This window comes from Anomalospiza imberbis, chromosome 6 (genome assembly GCF_031753505.1).
Source record: "Anomalospiza imberbis isolate Cuckoo-Finch-1a 21T00152 chromosome 6, ASM3175350v1, whole genome shotgun sequence".
NCBI lineage: Eukaryota > Metazoa > Chordata > Aves > Passeriformes > Viduidae > Anomalospiza > Anomalospiza imberbis.
This window is the reverse complement of record NC_089686.1, coordinates 32,729,671-32,747,608: the sequence shown is the minus strand read 5'-3', so window position 1 is coordinate 32,747,608 and position 17,938 is coordinate 32,729,671. Positions and strand designations below refer to the sequence as shown.

At 36.8% G+C, this 17,938-nt stretch overlaps 1 protein-coding gene across 22 annotated transcripts in view; it reads right to left on the bottom strand.

Moving 5' to 3' along the window:
- Positions 1 to 17,938, bottom strand: part of GPHN (gephyrin) — a 279,199-nt gene that overhangs the window by 133,262 nt on the left and 127,999 nt on the right. For 2 of the 22 annotated variants that reach the window (XM_068193129.1, XM_068193131.1), the window contains exon 3: positions 7,279 to 7,469. The exons of the other annotated variants lie outside the window; for them this stretch is intronic. In XM_068193129.1, coding sequence (XP_068049230.1) covers positions 7,279 to 7,320 — 42 coding nt within the window. In that variant the 5' untranslated portion in view covers positions 7,321 to 7,469. The remainder of the gene's footprint in view (positions 1 to 7,278; positions 7,470 to 17,938) is intronic. 22 annotated transcript variants of the gene reach the window in all.

Here is a 17,938-nt window from a genome sequence, read left to right as displayed (position 1 = left end):
CTTCCACTTTCTCTTTTGTATTCTCCCTTGTATTTATTAAAATCACATTCATCTTTTTACTCTACCCCTTTGGAGAGTAACTCTCTAATTCACTTAGTTGTAAGTGAACATGCCAGAAGTTTGCTATATGAACATTTCAAATAAGCTTGGGAAAGGAACAGGGATAATGCCTCAAACTTGTATATAAATAAATGAACTAGTAACTATAGCTCTTGAGGTACATTTTGAAAAAAATGTGAATTATGGCAGTAAAAGGATTTTAGGTCGTAGAATTCTTTCTTCAATAACATAGTTATGCATTAGGAAATGTATTTCAAATAGGTGGCATCTCTATCATCTAGAAACATATTTATCTTGACTTAAACAGGTACAAATTTCAGAGAGCACTTTGGAGAAGTGTTTGGCAAAGTTAGACCATAATATTGCATTTATTAAAAAAAATTAATATAGCCAGGGAAAAACTTCCTATGTTAAATGGGATGGATAGATTTTGGGGTTTGGTTTGTTTTTTTAAAAAGCACAATTTATCTTTAGATTAAAAAAATCTGCCAAACTCCTTTTAACAAGAAAATAGACCTTTCCTCTATTCTCATTTTGCTACAGTTCAGTAACACTTCCATTAATGAGGGGGGGAAAAAAGGCATGTGATATCCTACAAAAAACTAAAGAAATCAATATCCTAACTCTTCAATTAAACCGAGCAATAATTAAGTGCCTATTCCTGCTACTGCATCAGTGTACCTAGGCAGACTCCTAGACAGAATTCTCCATCAAGTTCTAGTTATAGTAAAGAAACTTTCGAGCTTTCAAATAGAAGACCTTTAACTACGAGGTAGTAAGTTTGGGTTTCATTGCACTTTAAAAGTGCAAATTTGTCACTTAGATATTTTAAAACCATGGAAAAACACCCAAGGCTTATATTCAGCTTATTTATTTTCTCTCTAACCCAAAAAACTGTGTCCCATGAAATATTCTCATTGCGGTAAAAGTATCTAAAAAAGGAAGCCCCATACTCATCAATTATGAACAAATGGTGGACTCAGAACAGGTAGATTCTGTACTGGCTTTGCAGGGAACTGGATTTTCTCTGTCTCCAAATGAAGATTTCTCTAGGCAAGTGACCTGATATTCGGACTTACTAATGCTATACAAGCAAAATTATTATATAACATTTCAACCAAAGAAAGGTTCATTTAATATTTTTATGCATATTTCTCCTCTTCTATTGTTTCACTGATTATAAGCTTTCAAGAGAAAATGGAAAGCACTATTATTTCTCTCAAGCCAATGGAACGATGCTGATGGATACAAAATACAGTAGCTGGCTCTGAAAACAGTCCAGTAAAATTACCACCAAGTTTTTAAAAGCCAGAACAAAGCTACACCACTCCAGGGGTGAAAAAACCCCAACCAATAAATAGCTTAATATTTTTAACAATTAGTATCCTAAATTAAGCTTTATCAGTTATTTTCCTCGGTCAAGGTGTAACAGAAATGAAGCCATTACAGACAGTTCCTTCACAAATAATTTTATTCCAAAAGGATGCAAACATTTCAGATTTCACTGAAGTCCTAAAATAATTATATTAATTATGTCTTTCTGATGCACAGAAGTAAAATGTCAGGCCAGTTGTCTCCTTAAGCTTTAGATTAGATCTAGTTCCATGTCCTCTTAACCTAATTTCTCGTATTTTCTCTCTTAAATACATTTAAATTTCCCTTATTCAAATGAGTAAGAAATCCTTAGGTATAACAGCCTCTTTCCATTTCTTGCTCCAAAGAGCTCTTGCTTCTGTCAGCTCCCTCTCTCCTACAACCCGGAACTACTCATTGGACTTCCTATGCACTGCCCAATATTGAAATTAGGTCAATCATAACACTACTCACCAAAAACTTTGTTTATGATGCTTGAATTTTCTCATGACCAGTGTTAATTTTACCAGTTCAGAAAAATACTGTCTCATTTCTTCTCTGAGTTCTTAGTCTTTCATGTAAATTTAATGATGGCAAATCTGCCACCAGTCTAGGCTGCAATGAGCAAGCCACCAGCAAATTTGGTAATTTCCTTTTGTATTTAAAACTACTTCCAGAGCTCAGGCTCTTCCCTACATGACCCTGCCTTCATCTACAGGGTTCAGAAGAGAGAAAATACATCATGCTCTAATTTGGTAGAGTAGTCCAGCAACTCTTCATGATTATCATCAGGTATTGTTGTATTTCTGGTAACTCTTCTTTACTAATAATTTCTGTAGGATAATGCCCCACCATGATACGTAAGAAATCTGATCACAGAACACACAGTTACAGTAGATAGGAAAGTGGGCTGTTTTGTACCTCCACTAATTGGAGGTAATACTTTGTACCTCCTCTAACGTACCATCCTTTAATCTCTATGTAAGTGAACCAGAAAAACAACTAGGGATTCCTTTCTGGAACAAGAGGAACTGATCCTTGAAGATAACTGATCTTTGAAGATAACTAAGGTTTGTGGATTACTTATATTAGCCAGAAATTTAAACTTGAGACAGGCTTCAAAAGTCTCCTCCAGTCCTCTTAGCACCACTGTATGGTGAATTTCAACACAGACATCGAGACTACGACCCTTAACTGGAGCAAAAGTACTACAAAGCACACAAAAATGGTCGTTGTGCATCAGATTAAATGCCTACACAGAAGAGCTGAAGTCCTGATGACTTTTCCTTTTCTAGGATGCTACAGTCTATGGTATGTTTTGCCTTTTTTTATTGTCCTATTTTTGCAATCACTGCTATGAGATTGTGATACCACTCCCACATGTTTATGCTTCCAAAATTACCAGAATATCTTCCTTCAAGTCAATATTCTGGTGCTTACCACTTAGATAAACATGGATACATTTTTCTGATCTATACATAATTTACTTCACAATACAAGGTTTGTAAAAATAATTCTCCATACACATACGTATTTTCATATACCACAGCCACTACAACATGACATGTACACTGTTAAAATTTAAGACATCCAGAAAGAACAGGGAAATGCTAAAAACAGTATAAACAGGACAGGTTTCCATAACAAATCCATACAGAATTCCTTCATTCTATATTCAGTATTGAAACTAGTTAAACAATTCTTAATTCTATAGTTAACAAACATGTTTAGCATTTTGGCACATGCTAGATTTTTCCAGCACAGTGCAATCATGAAGTTATTTCACCTCATATACATCACTAATTGCACAATAAGTAAAATATGTAAAAAATTAATTTAAAATGCTGAACAAATATAAGTGTTAAATATTAAATTTAATTATGAAAAAAAATACACATTTATTTACATTGGACTTTGAAACATAGGTCAGCTGAAACATCCGTATAAGCTGGTTTACAGACACGCATACTATCCAGAGGTATTCTCAAAACAACTTCATGGGACTTAAAAGATCATTGTGGCTTCCAGGACAAACTACTGATAGTGTTCAGAGATGCAGAAGTCTGTGCTCTCCAGAACAGATCTCAAAATGACAAGCTTTGTAAAATTATGTAAATTTTGTATTTGCAAGCAAATCCTGTTTACTCTAGGAAAACACAGTTTTAAATGCAAGGAGAAACACAGAACAGTATGTTTCTAAATGTATAATGATAACTTTCCTTAGCAATTCAAATTAAATAAAAAATATTCACACATAAAAAGCCATAATAAATATCAATCAACTTTTCTTTCACACTTTTTGTGCTCAAGCTTAAAGAGTGTACAAGATAAATTTCATGTATGATGATTTAACATCATCACAATGAAGAAACTATAATAAATGACAATATGGCAAAACAGATCAAAGAAGAGAAATTCTGCATAGACACAGATTTGCTAAGAAAATTGGATGCAGTTTCAACCACTGAGTTCCAGGAATACAGGAATTAGCACATTAAGATCTCATTACAACCTTTACTTAGTCATGTAGCTTGGACTACTCCAGAGCCCAGCTCACTAAAGATTAAGCCTGATTTTATGACAGGATAGAGCATACATGAATCAGAAATTCATGTCACAGCACACAAAGCAGGAGAAAAGAAGAACGAAAAGTAAAAGTAACCCATTTGTTTCTCATTGTTTTATTCAGGAGTTTGAATCTTCTCTATTCAGTGGATCATGGCTTGAACATAATTTAAAAAGGAAAACTGTATACTGGGGACCATGCAAGAGCATGAATACCCATCAAGATAGGCAACGAAGTAAAAAGCAGAGTACAACATTAAGTTTAAAAAGGAGGGAAAGTCTTAGAAATGTTAGTGTATTCTTGGAATTAATTGAATATATTTTTGCCCTTCTTCTTACAAAGGTTTTATTTCTTATCCTCACAATCCTTTACTATTTGTTCAAAAGCTTCCATGAAAAGTGAAGGCCTGAAGATACTCATGTGTGGAGCAACAACTTTCCATTAAATCAATCTCAAAATTATTTAAGAATTTCAGAAAATTAAACATTAAAACACCATGAAAACATGCATGATGTTTTCTATTACCTCCATTCCTTTTATCCGTTCCCCACCAGCAGAAGGCAAAAAGTAAGAGAAATGTTAGGAGTATGTTCATTGTAATCACTGTAGTCAAAAGACTTGGATGAAGTGCAACTATGTATCTCACTGTGTCTAAACAGAGCTTTTCAAAATTTGAGATTTTATAGCACATAGTAAGTCGTCTTTCAAATATTCTACATGTAAATTTGCAGTTTCCAGCATCACAGTCATGTTGCAGTTGTTTTTTTAAAATACTAAACTAATGCATTAAAAGACGTCATAAAAATGTAACTATTTTATTGAAATGCAAAACTAAAGGAGGAATAGAATAAAAATGTACTCTATAAATGGCTTACATTTTAAATGGAAATTTAATTACAGGCATTTTCCATTTAAAGTAAATTGCAGCTATCAAGTATTTTAAGGTTCACCATACCAATGCAGTCTGTAACACAGACTTTTTAAAAAAGTACTTAATGTCTTCTAAAACCTACTATTCATGGTAATTGGCCCTAAAACAGAGAAAAAAAAATAGGCACTGAAGTGCAATCATTAATAGAGTTCATTTATGCAAACAAGTAAGGGAAGTAGCAGAGAGATGTGCAAACACTGAAGTGTTTGGTCAAACCACCATGACTGGAAGTGCCAACACTTTTAAGAGCTGAGACTGGCAAAAGAATTTCTCATTATTTTGACGGAGAGAGGTAAAGACAGTAGAGGCCTTGTACAAGGTTTATTTTCCTCTCAGAAAAACAAAGGAAAGATTCTTATTTCAAGCTACCTACCTTGACATACTAGTCTTTGTATGTGTATACGATAATCAAGAAAAATAGTGAATTTTTTGTATGATTCAATAAGTTGCATTAAAACCTACAAGCAGATTTAGGTCAAAACAAACCATGCACCTACATGGCACAGAGACCCTTTTCCTTCTGTACAAAAATCTGCTCCCATCTACTGTCGGTGCCACTGGTATCCTCCTAGAGTCAGGCTAAGGTTACTCACAGCTACTTACAGGAAAGGATTGGGCACTTAGCCTAACAGTGTTCTTCAGATGCGTGGAGGAAGAGATGGAATTTAGAATTAGAGACTTTCCAAATGTGTCCGAGTCTACAAAGACCTTTACTGTTGACTCTGTATTTGGCAGATATATACGTAAGTGTGGGCCTAGGTGTGCACGTGATCATTTTTATCTAATAAGAATCTATTAGCAAAAGCATCAAAATTCAATGTGTCTCATTTCTGCCATGTATAAAAGGCGCCTCTCTAAAATATAATATTTACTCACTAAATTAAATATTACAGAGTTATAAAAATTCTGGTTTTCTTAAGAATTGAAAACAATTAATGATTTAGGAAAGACGTAATGCCTCCTTGATAGTATCACTTTTCATAGTGAGAATCTTGAGATCTGATTTTTTTTTATTACACAAGCTAACAACAATACAAGCTAAATAGCAACTGGAAAGAAAAGGAAAAAGAAAGCATAAAATGAAGTAAATGAATCCAATACTATTTACTAACAGCAGATAGACAGAAGCTTTCCCTCTTCATGTTTTAAATTTTCTTAAATTAAAACAGCACTTCAAAGACCTGTTATCACAAGAATACATGCTTTGTTTTGGAGCCATAAACTTCAGATTATGGGGCACAAAAAGATGGCTTTTCCCACATTTTCTTCCCCTTTGCATATATATAGTGTTCATCTAAGGTTGTTTAGAAAACTGCATGCTTTGGGTTTTCTTCTCAGAATGTGCAAAGGCAGCTTGATATTACACACAAGTCAGTAACTTTGTAAAACTACAGCTCTTCATAATATTTTATGTACGTGTACCGATATCTACAGCACATGTATCTTATGTACCACAGATCAGAAGCTTCAGCAAAGTTTGCAGGCTGTAACTAAGCCCAGATAAACTGCACCTTACCGAAAAGGCAAAGTGACAGAAAACCAACTGCAAATTTCTTTGAGCTGCCAAGGAAACATTAATTGCTACAACCTTAAGGAACTGGTAAAAGCATGTCCACCATATTTGGAAAGGTGACAGGTCTCAGAGAACTCCCAGTACAAACACCTCAGATTCATATTTCTGTAATAGCCTTCAACTCACTTGAAAATAAGCCTGTGCAGAATTTGCATGTGCATACTTGCATGCAGGGACAAGCACATCTCCAGTTTAAGCTAGGTTATAGCTCATGTCTACTTGTTTAATTGGCAGGAAGTGTAGTGAATTAGGAAATTACTACAAGGCTTCTATGATTAAAAAGAAAAAAACACATGAAGTCAGCCGTGGAAAAAAGGTTTAAACTCAAATGTTGGCTTTACTGCAACTAAGAAGTTTTAAAGATCAATATACTAGTATAAAAGTAACTTATTCTTATAGAATCCAGTTCCATTTATAGCCTCATTTTCTAATAGTAAATACAATCTTACATGTTAGTTTGTACACTTAGCTACAATTGTGAATGACATTACTTTGTTTTATTTTTTAAATTATGTTACAACTTATATGATCTCAAGTTTTCATGTAGCTCTCAATAAAAATGACAAATTGAATAGAATGAAGATATTTAAATATCTAGATAAGGATGGGGGAAAAGACAGGAGATGAAACCCTTAGAGAGACAGGGAGCTACTCAGTGTAATGCAGTTTGTGGTATAAATTTCCCCCCCGTGCATTGTTCATGCATATCATCCACAGAGTCAATGAATTAAACTGGTTTTAAAAATAAAATCTACTGCTTTACCTGTGAGAATACAGTAAAGAAAATTTACCTACCAATGAACAGCTGCAGTACTTTGAGACACTTAGTCCATACATATACTCTAAGAGTGGGTGGGCGTGTGGCCTGCCCTGGAGTGTCCCGGGAGGGGCACTCCCACTCCTCCCCTCGTCCTGCTTGAGGCATTGACACACAGGGCAGAGTGCATCCGCCACCACTGCAGTTCCTCTTAAATGCACAATCAAACCTGAAAGAGATTCAGAAAGAGGGGAAAAGCAGGTAGGAGACTAATGTACATGCAGACTATACCTCTCAAAGAACACCAGTTACTGATGAGTAACCTTTCTTCTTTGAGTCTGCATGTACATTCCCACAACGACTCACTCTGATCAGTTACCTTTGCCTTTTCCCATCCAGGAGAAGGCCTGAGGACTCCCACAAACAACTGCAGCATCACTCCACTGAAGGCTGAAACAGCCCTGGATCCTATTAGACTAAGACAATACTGGGTGAAAGCAAAGAGAGTACTCCAGGTGACCTTACAACACATGTCTAAATACCATACAATATAGATACTACGTTTGTCCAGAGATCTAACAGAATTTGGTTTGGCCATATGAAATTCCTTGAGTCTACTCAGAGACAGAAAGCCACCTAAACATTGTGTGAAGTCAGCCAAAGTTTTTGATATTCCCACAGTGCAACAAGAAAAGAAGCAAACTAGAAAACTTGGATCTTTGAAAAGAAATTATAAAGGCCTTATGAAATCAAAAATATAAAATATAAAATTCAATCAAAGAAGCATAAGATCTGGAAATAAGTATTGAAGGACTAATTTTCTTGCTAGTCTGGATCTTCAGCACCACTTCACGAAGGACTCCTGGATGACTGAAGAACAGATACTCTGCCCACATATATGTAGTATGTAAAATAGCAGCTATAAGGACCCATAGACCTCACTAGCTGGCTGAGAAAACGTCCTTTAAATGTACCACTTTCCTAGATACAAGCAGAAGGAGTAAGAAGAAATAAGAATTAAAGGGCTCAAAAGAGAAGAACTAGCCCTGTAATACAGTGGTTTTCCACTGCATGAACAGTGGGAAACTATCATCAGTCATGAACAAGTCAATACATCCTGATTATCTCTTAGGAAGATGTGAGATGTGAAATGTGTGAATATCAGTGTACTCAATCAGAGAGAGCCTGGTACTCTCACCAAAATACAGAGAGAAATCAAAGGAACTACACATCACAAATAATCAGAGAGCTGAGATCAAAGCAGCAACAAACATGACATACAGACAATATCATTTTCTCATAGAGTATGCATGGCTAGATTATACTTTCATGCTACTAGCTATCATTACTCTGGGAGAGAAACAAAAACTGACTGCCCTGGAGATTGATTAATGTTTTGGCTTGGGAGTCTCAAGATTGCCACAGATTGAAGAGCGAGGGAAGACCTAAAATACGATGTCTATGAAGACTACAAAAGAAGTTTCTCACATAGCTGCTCCTGACTACACCCACTGCCAGAACATGGTGAGATCACAAAACAAAAACCCCACAGTTTTGTCTTTACTGAATATTTCTCTTTATGTTTGACAATTGTGGTAACTTAAAATCAATGCACCATAAAAGTAGAACCATTTTACAAGCCTAATTAAAATACAATTGTTGTATGGCTCCATTAAACCAGGCATCTGTATGACATGCCAAAACCATGAGTGTATTTTAGCACAACCACAGGCAGCATGGCAAAAACTCTAACATTCTAGAGTACTGAGAGACAAGGCCTTAACAGATAATAGGTTCCTCCTGAGATGAAACCACTGCCATTTTGTAGCACATATGAAGGTTATGGTCTCCTTCCTACCCAAAATGTTCTCTATGTTTAAATAGTCAAATACAGTATTACACTTCACTGTGTGAAAAATGAGGCCTCAATAATGCCTGAGTCTACTAATCCATATGATCAGTGTGGAAAAAGAAAGGCAGGATGACTGTAATAGATGCTTACAAGCTCCTGAATTCCAAGTACTAATACTGTTCAATCCAGAATGGAATGACTGTAGTGACACAGACACTGCTTTTTCCTAACCACAACAGAATTAAGGGTATTGGTAGATAGGCACCAATCTGGAATGCATGGCAGTCAAAAGATATCTCCCTACCAATTCGGGTTCTCTTGCCCTCTAGAGAAGACATTTTAATTTCTGGATGTTATGATAGATTAATCAGTCTTTGGCAAATAACATTGTCAATACAATCACATATCTAAATATGCAGAGAAATTGCTGTTAAGAAGATGTGCCAGCATATTTTGAAGTTCCTGAAAATCTGTAACAATTATTTTATGTCAAGCACAACAGTGCCATAGATGGAGCAATTACATAATGGATGCATTCAGCACCTCCATGCTTGCTCCTACAGTGCACTATGATGGTGCCATTCACTAAAAAAATCATTGTTCTGAGCGTCAATGTATGGATCCAGAACAGCACTCTGATATTGCCTGAACTTTTATGGGAATCATAAAATATCCTAAAGATGCTCCTCTTGTGTAATAAAGAAGCCAGCCTAGCTGACATCTCAACATATTTGTAGTGTATTCTGCTACCAGCTGAGAGACTTAAAGTTTATTGTCTATCACCTATACTAATTCTCTAACATCTGATTACAGGCCATGTAGCATAACGAAAGCTACAGTCTTACTGTGATCTATGATAGTGTCAGTTTTAGATGGTGAACGACCTCCCAGGTCAAATAATCAACGTTAGATTTAGCTTCCAGAAAATAAAAAAGCATCAGTAAAGAAGCCCCCTCATTCAAAACAAAGCAATGTCCTTTAGTTCTCTAAATATAAGGAAGATATGGGCTTCCTGCTCTGATATATTCTTGTGATAGGGATACATAAACAAGAAAGAGAAAGGTATACACAACAAAAGAAAGAAGACTGGATTATTCTGGATCTGATTAGATTTTCTGCACTTCTCCATTTTCTGTTGAGTAGGAGTAATCCTGAAGACCCTGAAAATGATTCTCAAAAGTGATAAGGAAAGTATAAAAATCAACTGAAATTCATTGACAGTTATTAATGCAAAAAACATGTTAACAGCTGTTGAATGCAATGAAAAATGAGTAACTATGATCATTACAGGAAAAAAAGATTTTTCCCTATGTGCCCTAGTTGCTTTTTTCTATAAAGACAGAGCATAATAAAAGAATAATAGAATGAACTAGTAATAGACTGCCTTGCTGATTAGGTTATTGCTTATTCCTAAGTGAGTGTAAGCATCCAAAGAGTAAAATGTAGAGAAAGAACCTTTTTGCACTTATAAGACTGAACCAAACTTACAAAAGAGACTGAGTTACTGAACTGGAAAGGCCATTCTCTTAAAAGGAAAGACATTTTCAGAATTCAGTCCATGAAGAATCTCTGTTGTAAGCCCTTATAGGCCCAAAGGATTATAGCTATTACATAATACTGGGTGAAAGCTGTTACCATAGGATTTGATGAGCCATCATCTGCTTCCATTTCAGCTTGCAGAGGTGTCTTAGCATCAGCCAATCCCACTGCAATCAAAGATTTCAACTTTTATACTCAGGAGAAAACTAATGCAGAACAATTAATATCAGAAAGACTTCTTTCCCTAAAAGCTGAAACCTTTGGGTCATCTCTCTTTTGGAACATTTTTTTAAAATGTTCATTTTTTCTTGATACATCCTAACAACAAAATTGCTTGGAATCAGGAGGCAATAAAAGCATTCAGAATACTAAAGAGATTTCAAAATCACCTTTGAACTGTTTCTGCAGCTGGTACAAATGAAACTAAAAACTGCTAGGGTACTAAGGTTGTTCAAGCATGCCTTTATGGTGTTGGAAATCTCTCAGGCAAAATAATATACAGAATTTCAAACAACCTACAGCACTTTTGAACAAAACCTGTTGTATTCTAATCCTCATTGTTTCTAAGGTCCTAAACTCTTCGAAATTATTTTGTACTATAAAGAAAGATATGTTGTCTCTTTGTTATATATTAAAGACTATAAATATATAAAAATAAAACATGTATATTCTTCTGAGCCAACTAAACAGGAGACATGTTTGTAAGAAGTCTTCCTAATTTGATAAAGTTGCTGTATCTGGAGTAAACAGAAGCTTAATAAACCAAATGCTTCACAGATCTAGCTCAACCTGGTCTCATAATGTTAGCAAAGCCACAAAGATTGACTAAGACATGAAGAAAGTTCAAAGGAATACATGAAAAGAGTTGGAAAGGACGATTCTAAGCGGAATCACTTGTCATCTTTTTTTTCTAAAGACACATGCCAAACTTTACTGATTAAATAATAAAAGAAATACTAATCATTGGTATCCAAATGAGAGAAGCATAGAATACTTTCTCCTTAGAAATGCTTGCAGCGATCATATCAAGTCTCTTGACTGCTGCAGAGGTATTCAAGAACCACCTGGAGAATCTTGTGCAGAGGAGGGAGTCTCCAACACCCCTTTGGGCAATCCCTTCCAGCACTCTATCACCTGCACAGCAAAGAAGTTCTTCCTCATGTTCAGATGGAACTTACTGTGCATCAGTTTTTAACCATTGCCTCTTGTCGTACTGCTTGACACCACCAAGAAGAGCCTGGTGGTTCGTGATGGGATCAAATGCAAAGAAAAATCTAAATGCAAGAAATAATCTAAATACAAAGTATCAAAATGTTGGTACCAAGATGTTGGCAAAGAAAAAACACACTGATGCAGAGCAGTAGCTTTTAGCTCAATAGGTGTTGTTTTTCTCTTTCTACTCTCTGTCCCATGCGAGCTCCCTTTTATTGAATTTCTTTAGAGATACACCATTGCCTTCTAATTGATCCTTAGGGCCTCTAGCTAATTTTGTAACACACAAAGCATGTCTCAAGCATTCCATGTATGTGACGACTGTTTTCAGTCACAGTAAGTGACATACTCATACAGTGGTTTTCCACCCAGATTCACAGCATTTTCAGCAAACAAACAAATTAACTAGGCCTTTAGGCTTAACATTCTCTTGTTCCGATCTTAGTAAGCATGCCAGATGTTTGGCATCATTCCCATACAAGGCTCCATCCTCTGACACCCTCCCTTCAGATACTGATAGACATTGATGACATTCCCTTTCAGATGCCTCCTCTCAAGGCTGAACTGACTCCCTCAGCTTTTCCTTGTAAGAGGGATGCTCCAGCCCCCTCATCATCTCCAGAGTCCTTCACTGGACCTGCTCCCGGAGCTCCCCGTCTCTCTTGTCCTGAGGAGCCCAGAACTGGACACAGCACTCCAGGTGAGGCTCACCAGGGCTGAGCAGAGGGGCAGGATCCCCTCCCTTGACCTGCTGGCCATGCTCTTCCTAAGGCAGCTCAGGATCCCATTGGCCCTCTTGGCCACAAGGACACACTGCTGGCTCAGGGACAGTTTGCTGTCCACCAGGACCTCCAGGCCCTTCTCCACAGAGCTGCTTCCCAGCAGCTCAGCCCTCAGTCTGGGCTGGGCCATGGGGTTGTTCCTGCCCAGGTGCAGGACCCTGCACTTGCCTTTGCTGAATTCTCAGGCAGTTCTTCTCTGCCCATCTCTCCAGCCTGCTGAGGTCCTTCTGAAGGGCTGCACAGCCCTCTGGGCTATCAGGCACTGCTCCCAGCTTTGTGTCATCAGGGACCTTGCTGAGGAGGGACCTGCCCTTCATCCAAGAAATTGATGAGTAAGTTATTGACCACTGAGCCCAATATTTAACCTCAGAAGACTCCACTAGTGACAGGCCTCCAACCAGATCCTGTGCCACTGATCAGAACCCTCCTCACTAAAGTATGAGTAATTTCTAGAAGCAATTTCCAGAACTCATGGAAAGCCCTCTGGACTAGAAGTACTTTGTCATTTTAAAGATTTAAGAAGACACATACAGTAACCTTTACCAGAATCCAGAGTTATTTATATAGTTCAAAGAAGAGTTGCATAAGAAATAATGAGTCTCTTCAACTGTGTATCACCTGCTTTATATACCATTATTCTAACATATGGTCTGTTACAGGAAAATGTTTATATAAGTGATTTTTGGTTATTTAATTGCAAAACTTACCTTTCTGGACAAGGTCAAATCACATTACAGTCAACTGCTCAATGCAACTTAGAATAAAGACTTCATTGCAATAACTAAAAATGGCATATTGCCCCTTTCAAAGAGTTGTATCATCTCCCACACATTCTACTTCAGGGATTATGATGCATGCAGTGTATGTTAAATCTGGACTACTGCTTTCCTTTGTAGAGACAATTGCCACTTTAGTGCTGGAGAGTGATGAAGAGCCTACACAGGCAGCACAGTCATACAGACAGTATTTTCAGTAAGAGAGTAGGTGGCATTAGTGGATGAGGGAGATAGGCAATAAATTTCATCTCTGAGCAACAACTGGGCAACACCCTCTGGAAATCAAGGATCACACACTGTTCTGTTTATAACATTTCTTATATTCTAGTGTTCCTGACTAGGAGGCCATGGCACATCAAGGAATTAGGAATTCACATAACAGATCCCTTGAAGTTCTTACAGAAGGTGGCCCTGAGCTCTATGTTCAGCATGGTTTTCAGGAATGTATCATGCTGCACAAACCTCTTTGGCCAAAGGACAGACTCATCCACCGCACTGTAATGGAGAAGCCTGTAGGCAGCTCCAATTCAGTTCTGCTGACTACACCACCAGCATGGCTTTCCTTTATCTAAAAGAGTAGCAGAAATTTCTCACAAGTGGAGAAATCCATCCACATCTGATGCTGCATGAACATACAGTTCCCAGCATTTGAAGGCAGTAAGATTTATTCGCTACCTATATTCCTCCTCTTCCTTTGCTTTATGAAAGCAGGTATTTCACTTGGGTATTTGTTGCCAGGCCTTTCTTACTGAGATCCAGAAAGAACCCAGCACTTCCCTCTCTCTTTCTGCCCTAGTGCAGAGAACACACACACACACACAATTCCCTTTTCATTTCAAGACCCATCACTTCTAACTACAGGAGAGGCATTTGCTTTTTTCTTGCAATTACTATTCAAGTCTTTTCTGTCCTGTAAGAGTTCTCTCTCCATGCCCACTAACATTATGATATTTGAAAATATTAAAAAGAAATCCAAGAATTTTTTTATTTCTGCTAAGACTTATAAATCTGTTGTTAAATATCAGATCTATCAGGAATCCAGTAATTCTATAGCAGCAATCTTTCAAGAGCCTTTACATTTGTACCAATGAATCTAAGCACAGTATGTTGGTTTTGCAGCTGTAAACATCCATACTGATCAACTTGGAAAAATTTAGCCAATTTTCAAGCCACCATAGCAATTCCTTCCTAAATGTTCACAGATCATTTAGTAGTCCCTTAAGTCTTTTGCTCCTGTTCAGCTTTCACTTCTGCCTAATTCCAAATGCAGATATATTTAGCAGGAAATTCTAAGCATTTTTTGTCTGTCACCCAAATTTCAAAATATCAGCAAGAGAAAGTAAGACCATTGGCTACACTCTATATATATTAGTTGAATGAACAGCATACAGATTTTTACACTACAAACCAAGAGTGATAAGATTTTTTTTTTTCAGACAGCTACTTATGTACCACATTTTTTGATTTTGGGAAATTTGAATTTCCTGTATTTTTGACCCTTACAAAAAAAAAAAAAAACAAAAAAAAAAAAAAAAACACACAAAAAAAAACAACAACAAAAAAAAAACCAGACAAAAAACAAAAACCAACAAAAAACGTGATAAAATACACAGGAAATATAGAAATATTTCACACACAGGAAAATAGACTACCACTTCAGTTAAATATACTCAGTTTAAGGTCTTAACTAGCAAGTTAACATCTGGTCATCCTAATTTACAGTACTGACAAGAGAATACTATTTTGCTCAGGAAACAATTGCAGGCTAAAAGAATAAACAGACTTCACACCTTTAGGGTCCTTTTATTATAATTATGTTTTTGTAGGGACATATTCGATTTCTCACTGACCTACTTGTAAAAAAAAATTAATTAGTAATCTCTGTTCATTGGATAGATTTCAGTGTCTGACTGAGGTCTGATAAGAAAACGTTTACTTCTTTTACAAACTCTGTACTTTGGATGTTACCTTCACTTCCCCACAGATAATCTACAATGGCAAAGAGCAAAAAAAATCAGGTTTCCATGGAGAGTTTTGAATGAGAGAAATACCAGTGATCTAGAAAACCATTTTAAATTAACTGTTTATAGCAAAGTTTCAATTTCAATTTTTTTTTAAATTTATATTACTAAGCTATTATCCACCCTATTTGTAAAAGAATCTTGTTATTTGTCAGTGGGCTTGATGCATTGCATCTTATTCCTGATTTTGAAACTACATGTTAAAGTGATTTAAGTGTGACATTAAATATGCAGTCAGAGAAAAACTTGTGCCCCATGTATTAATTTGAAGAACTGTGTTGTGACTACTGATGATGTATGCACAGACAGGCAATGAAGTTGGTGAAGGATCTGGAGCACAAATTTTCGATGAGGAGCTGCTGAGGGAGCTGGAGTTGTTTAGCCTGGAGAAAAGGAGGCTCAGGGCCACCTTACCATTCTCTACAACTGCCTGAAAGGATGCTGTAGAGAGGTAGGGTTTGGTCTCTTTTCACAAATAACAAGGAATAAATAATAAATAAATTACATATTTATATCATATCATAAAATATTGCGTAAGAAGAATGGCAACCATTTCAAGTTGTGCCAGGGATTTAGATGGCATCTTATGAAAAAATGTCTTCACCAAAAGGGTTACCAAGCATTGGAATAGGCTACTTATGGGAGTGGTGGAATTATACTCTCTGGATGTATTTAAAAGACATGCAGATGGAGCACTTGGGAATATGACTTAATGGTTAAGTTTTACTTTTAAGTTGGACTTGATGGTCTTAAAGGTCTTTTACAACCTAAATGATTCAATGACAGAACAAATTCTTAATTAAAACCACAAGAAAGGATAAAATTTGAAATTAGCTGATCACATGTTAATTTCATGTTTCATAAATATTCAAAATGCATAATTATAAGGACAGTAAGAATATTGCTTTTGGTTTTCTTTCCTTTTTATTTAGCCATTCTCAGAAGGCAATATAAGTGCTCAAACATATCCAATATTTTTTCCATTAGTAGACACCCAGCAGAGTGAATTTAAAAAGCTTTTCAACAAAAGCTACTATGAAATTAGCTATTTATTCCACTAGGAATAGCCTTTTTTATTTTTTTTTTTTAATTTGTACATTATGAAATTGCCATGGTATTAGATGAACTGCAACATAATCAGCTGTTTTTCCTGTTGCAAAATTAGGACTCTGTTAAAATACTATTTCTCCAAATATAGAATTGATTTTTAAAGAGTTTAAGATACTGAAATTGTGCAACAAAATACTGAAATGTGTGGAGGATAACTTTTTGTCACAACTGGTGGGCAAACCCACCAGGGGAGGGACTATGTTAGACCTACTGTTCACAAATAGAGATGGACTGGTAGGTGATGTGGAGGTTGGAGGCCGCTTGGGGCACAGTGATCATGAAATTATAGAATTCTCGATAATTGGTGAAATAAGGAGGAATATCAATAAGATCTCTACACTGGACTTCCGGAGGGCAGACTTTGGCCTATTTAAGAGGCTTATTTGGAGAATTCCTTGGGAAACAGCCCTTAAAAACAAAGGAGTCCAGGAGAGATGGGTGTGCTTCAAAGCAGAGATCTTGAGGGCACAAGAACAGACTGTCCCTGTGTGCCAAAAGATAAGTAGACGAGGCAAACGTCCAGTCTGGATGAGCAATGAGGTTTTGAAGGAACTTAGAAATAAAAAAAAGATGTATCATCTTTTTAAGGAGGGACTGATTTCTCAGGAGTATTTAAGGGAGCTGCTAGGGCATGTAGAAAAAAAATTAGGGAGGCCAAAGCTCACTTTGAGCTTAACTTGGCAACTTCTGTTAAAAATAATAAAAAAAGTTTTTACAAATATATTAATGGTAAAAGGAAGGGTATAACCAATCTCGGTTCCTTATTGGATGGAGCAGGCAAGCTAGTAACTAAAGATGAGGAAAAGGCGGAAATGCTTAATGCTTTCTTTGCCTCAGTCTTTAGCGGCAAGACAGCTTGTCCTCAAGACAACTGTCCTCAGGGGTTGGTAGATGGTGCCAGGGATCAGAATGTCCTCTTGTTATCCAAGAGGAGGCAGTCAGAGAACTGCTAGGACACTTGGATATTTGTAAATCAATGGGACCAGATGGGATCCACCCTAGGGTGATGAGGGAGCTGGCAGATGAGCTTGCAAAGCCGCTCTCCATCATTTATCAGGAGTCGTGGCTCACTGGTGAGGTTCCAGATGATTGGAAACTGACCAATGTGACACCCGTTTACAAAAAAGGTAGGAAGGAGGATCCTGGTAATTACAGGCCAGTTAGCCTGACCTCAGTACCAGGTAAGATAATGGAACAGTTCATACTGAGTGCTATCACACAGCACTTACAAGATGGCCAGGGTATCAGACCCAGTCAGCATGGGTTTACAAAGGGTAGGTCATGTCTGACCAACCTGGTCTCCTTCTATGACCAGGTAACTCGTCTGGTAGATGCAGGAAAGGCTGTGGATGTTGTCTATTTAGACTTCAGCAAGGCCTTTGATACTGTCTCCCACAGCATACTCC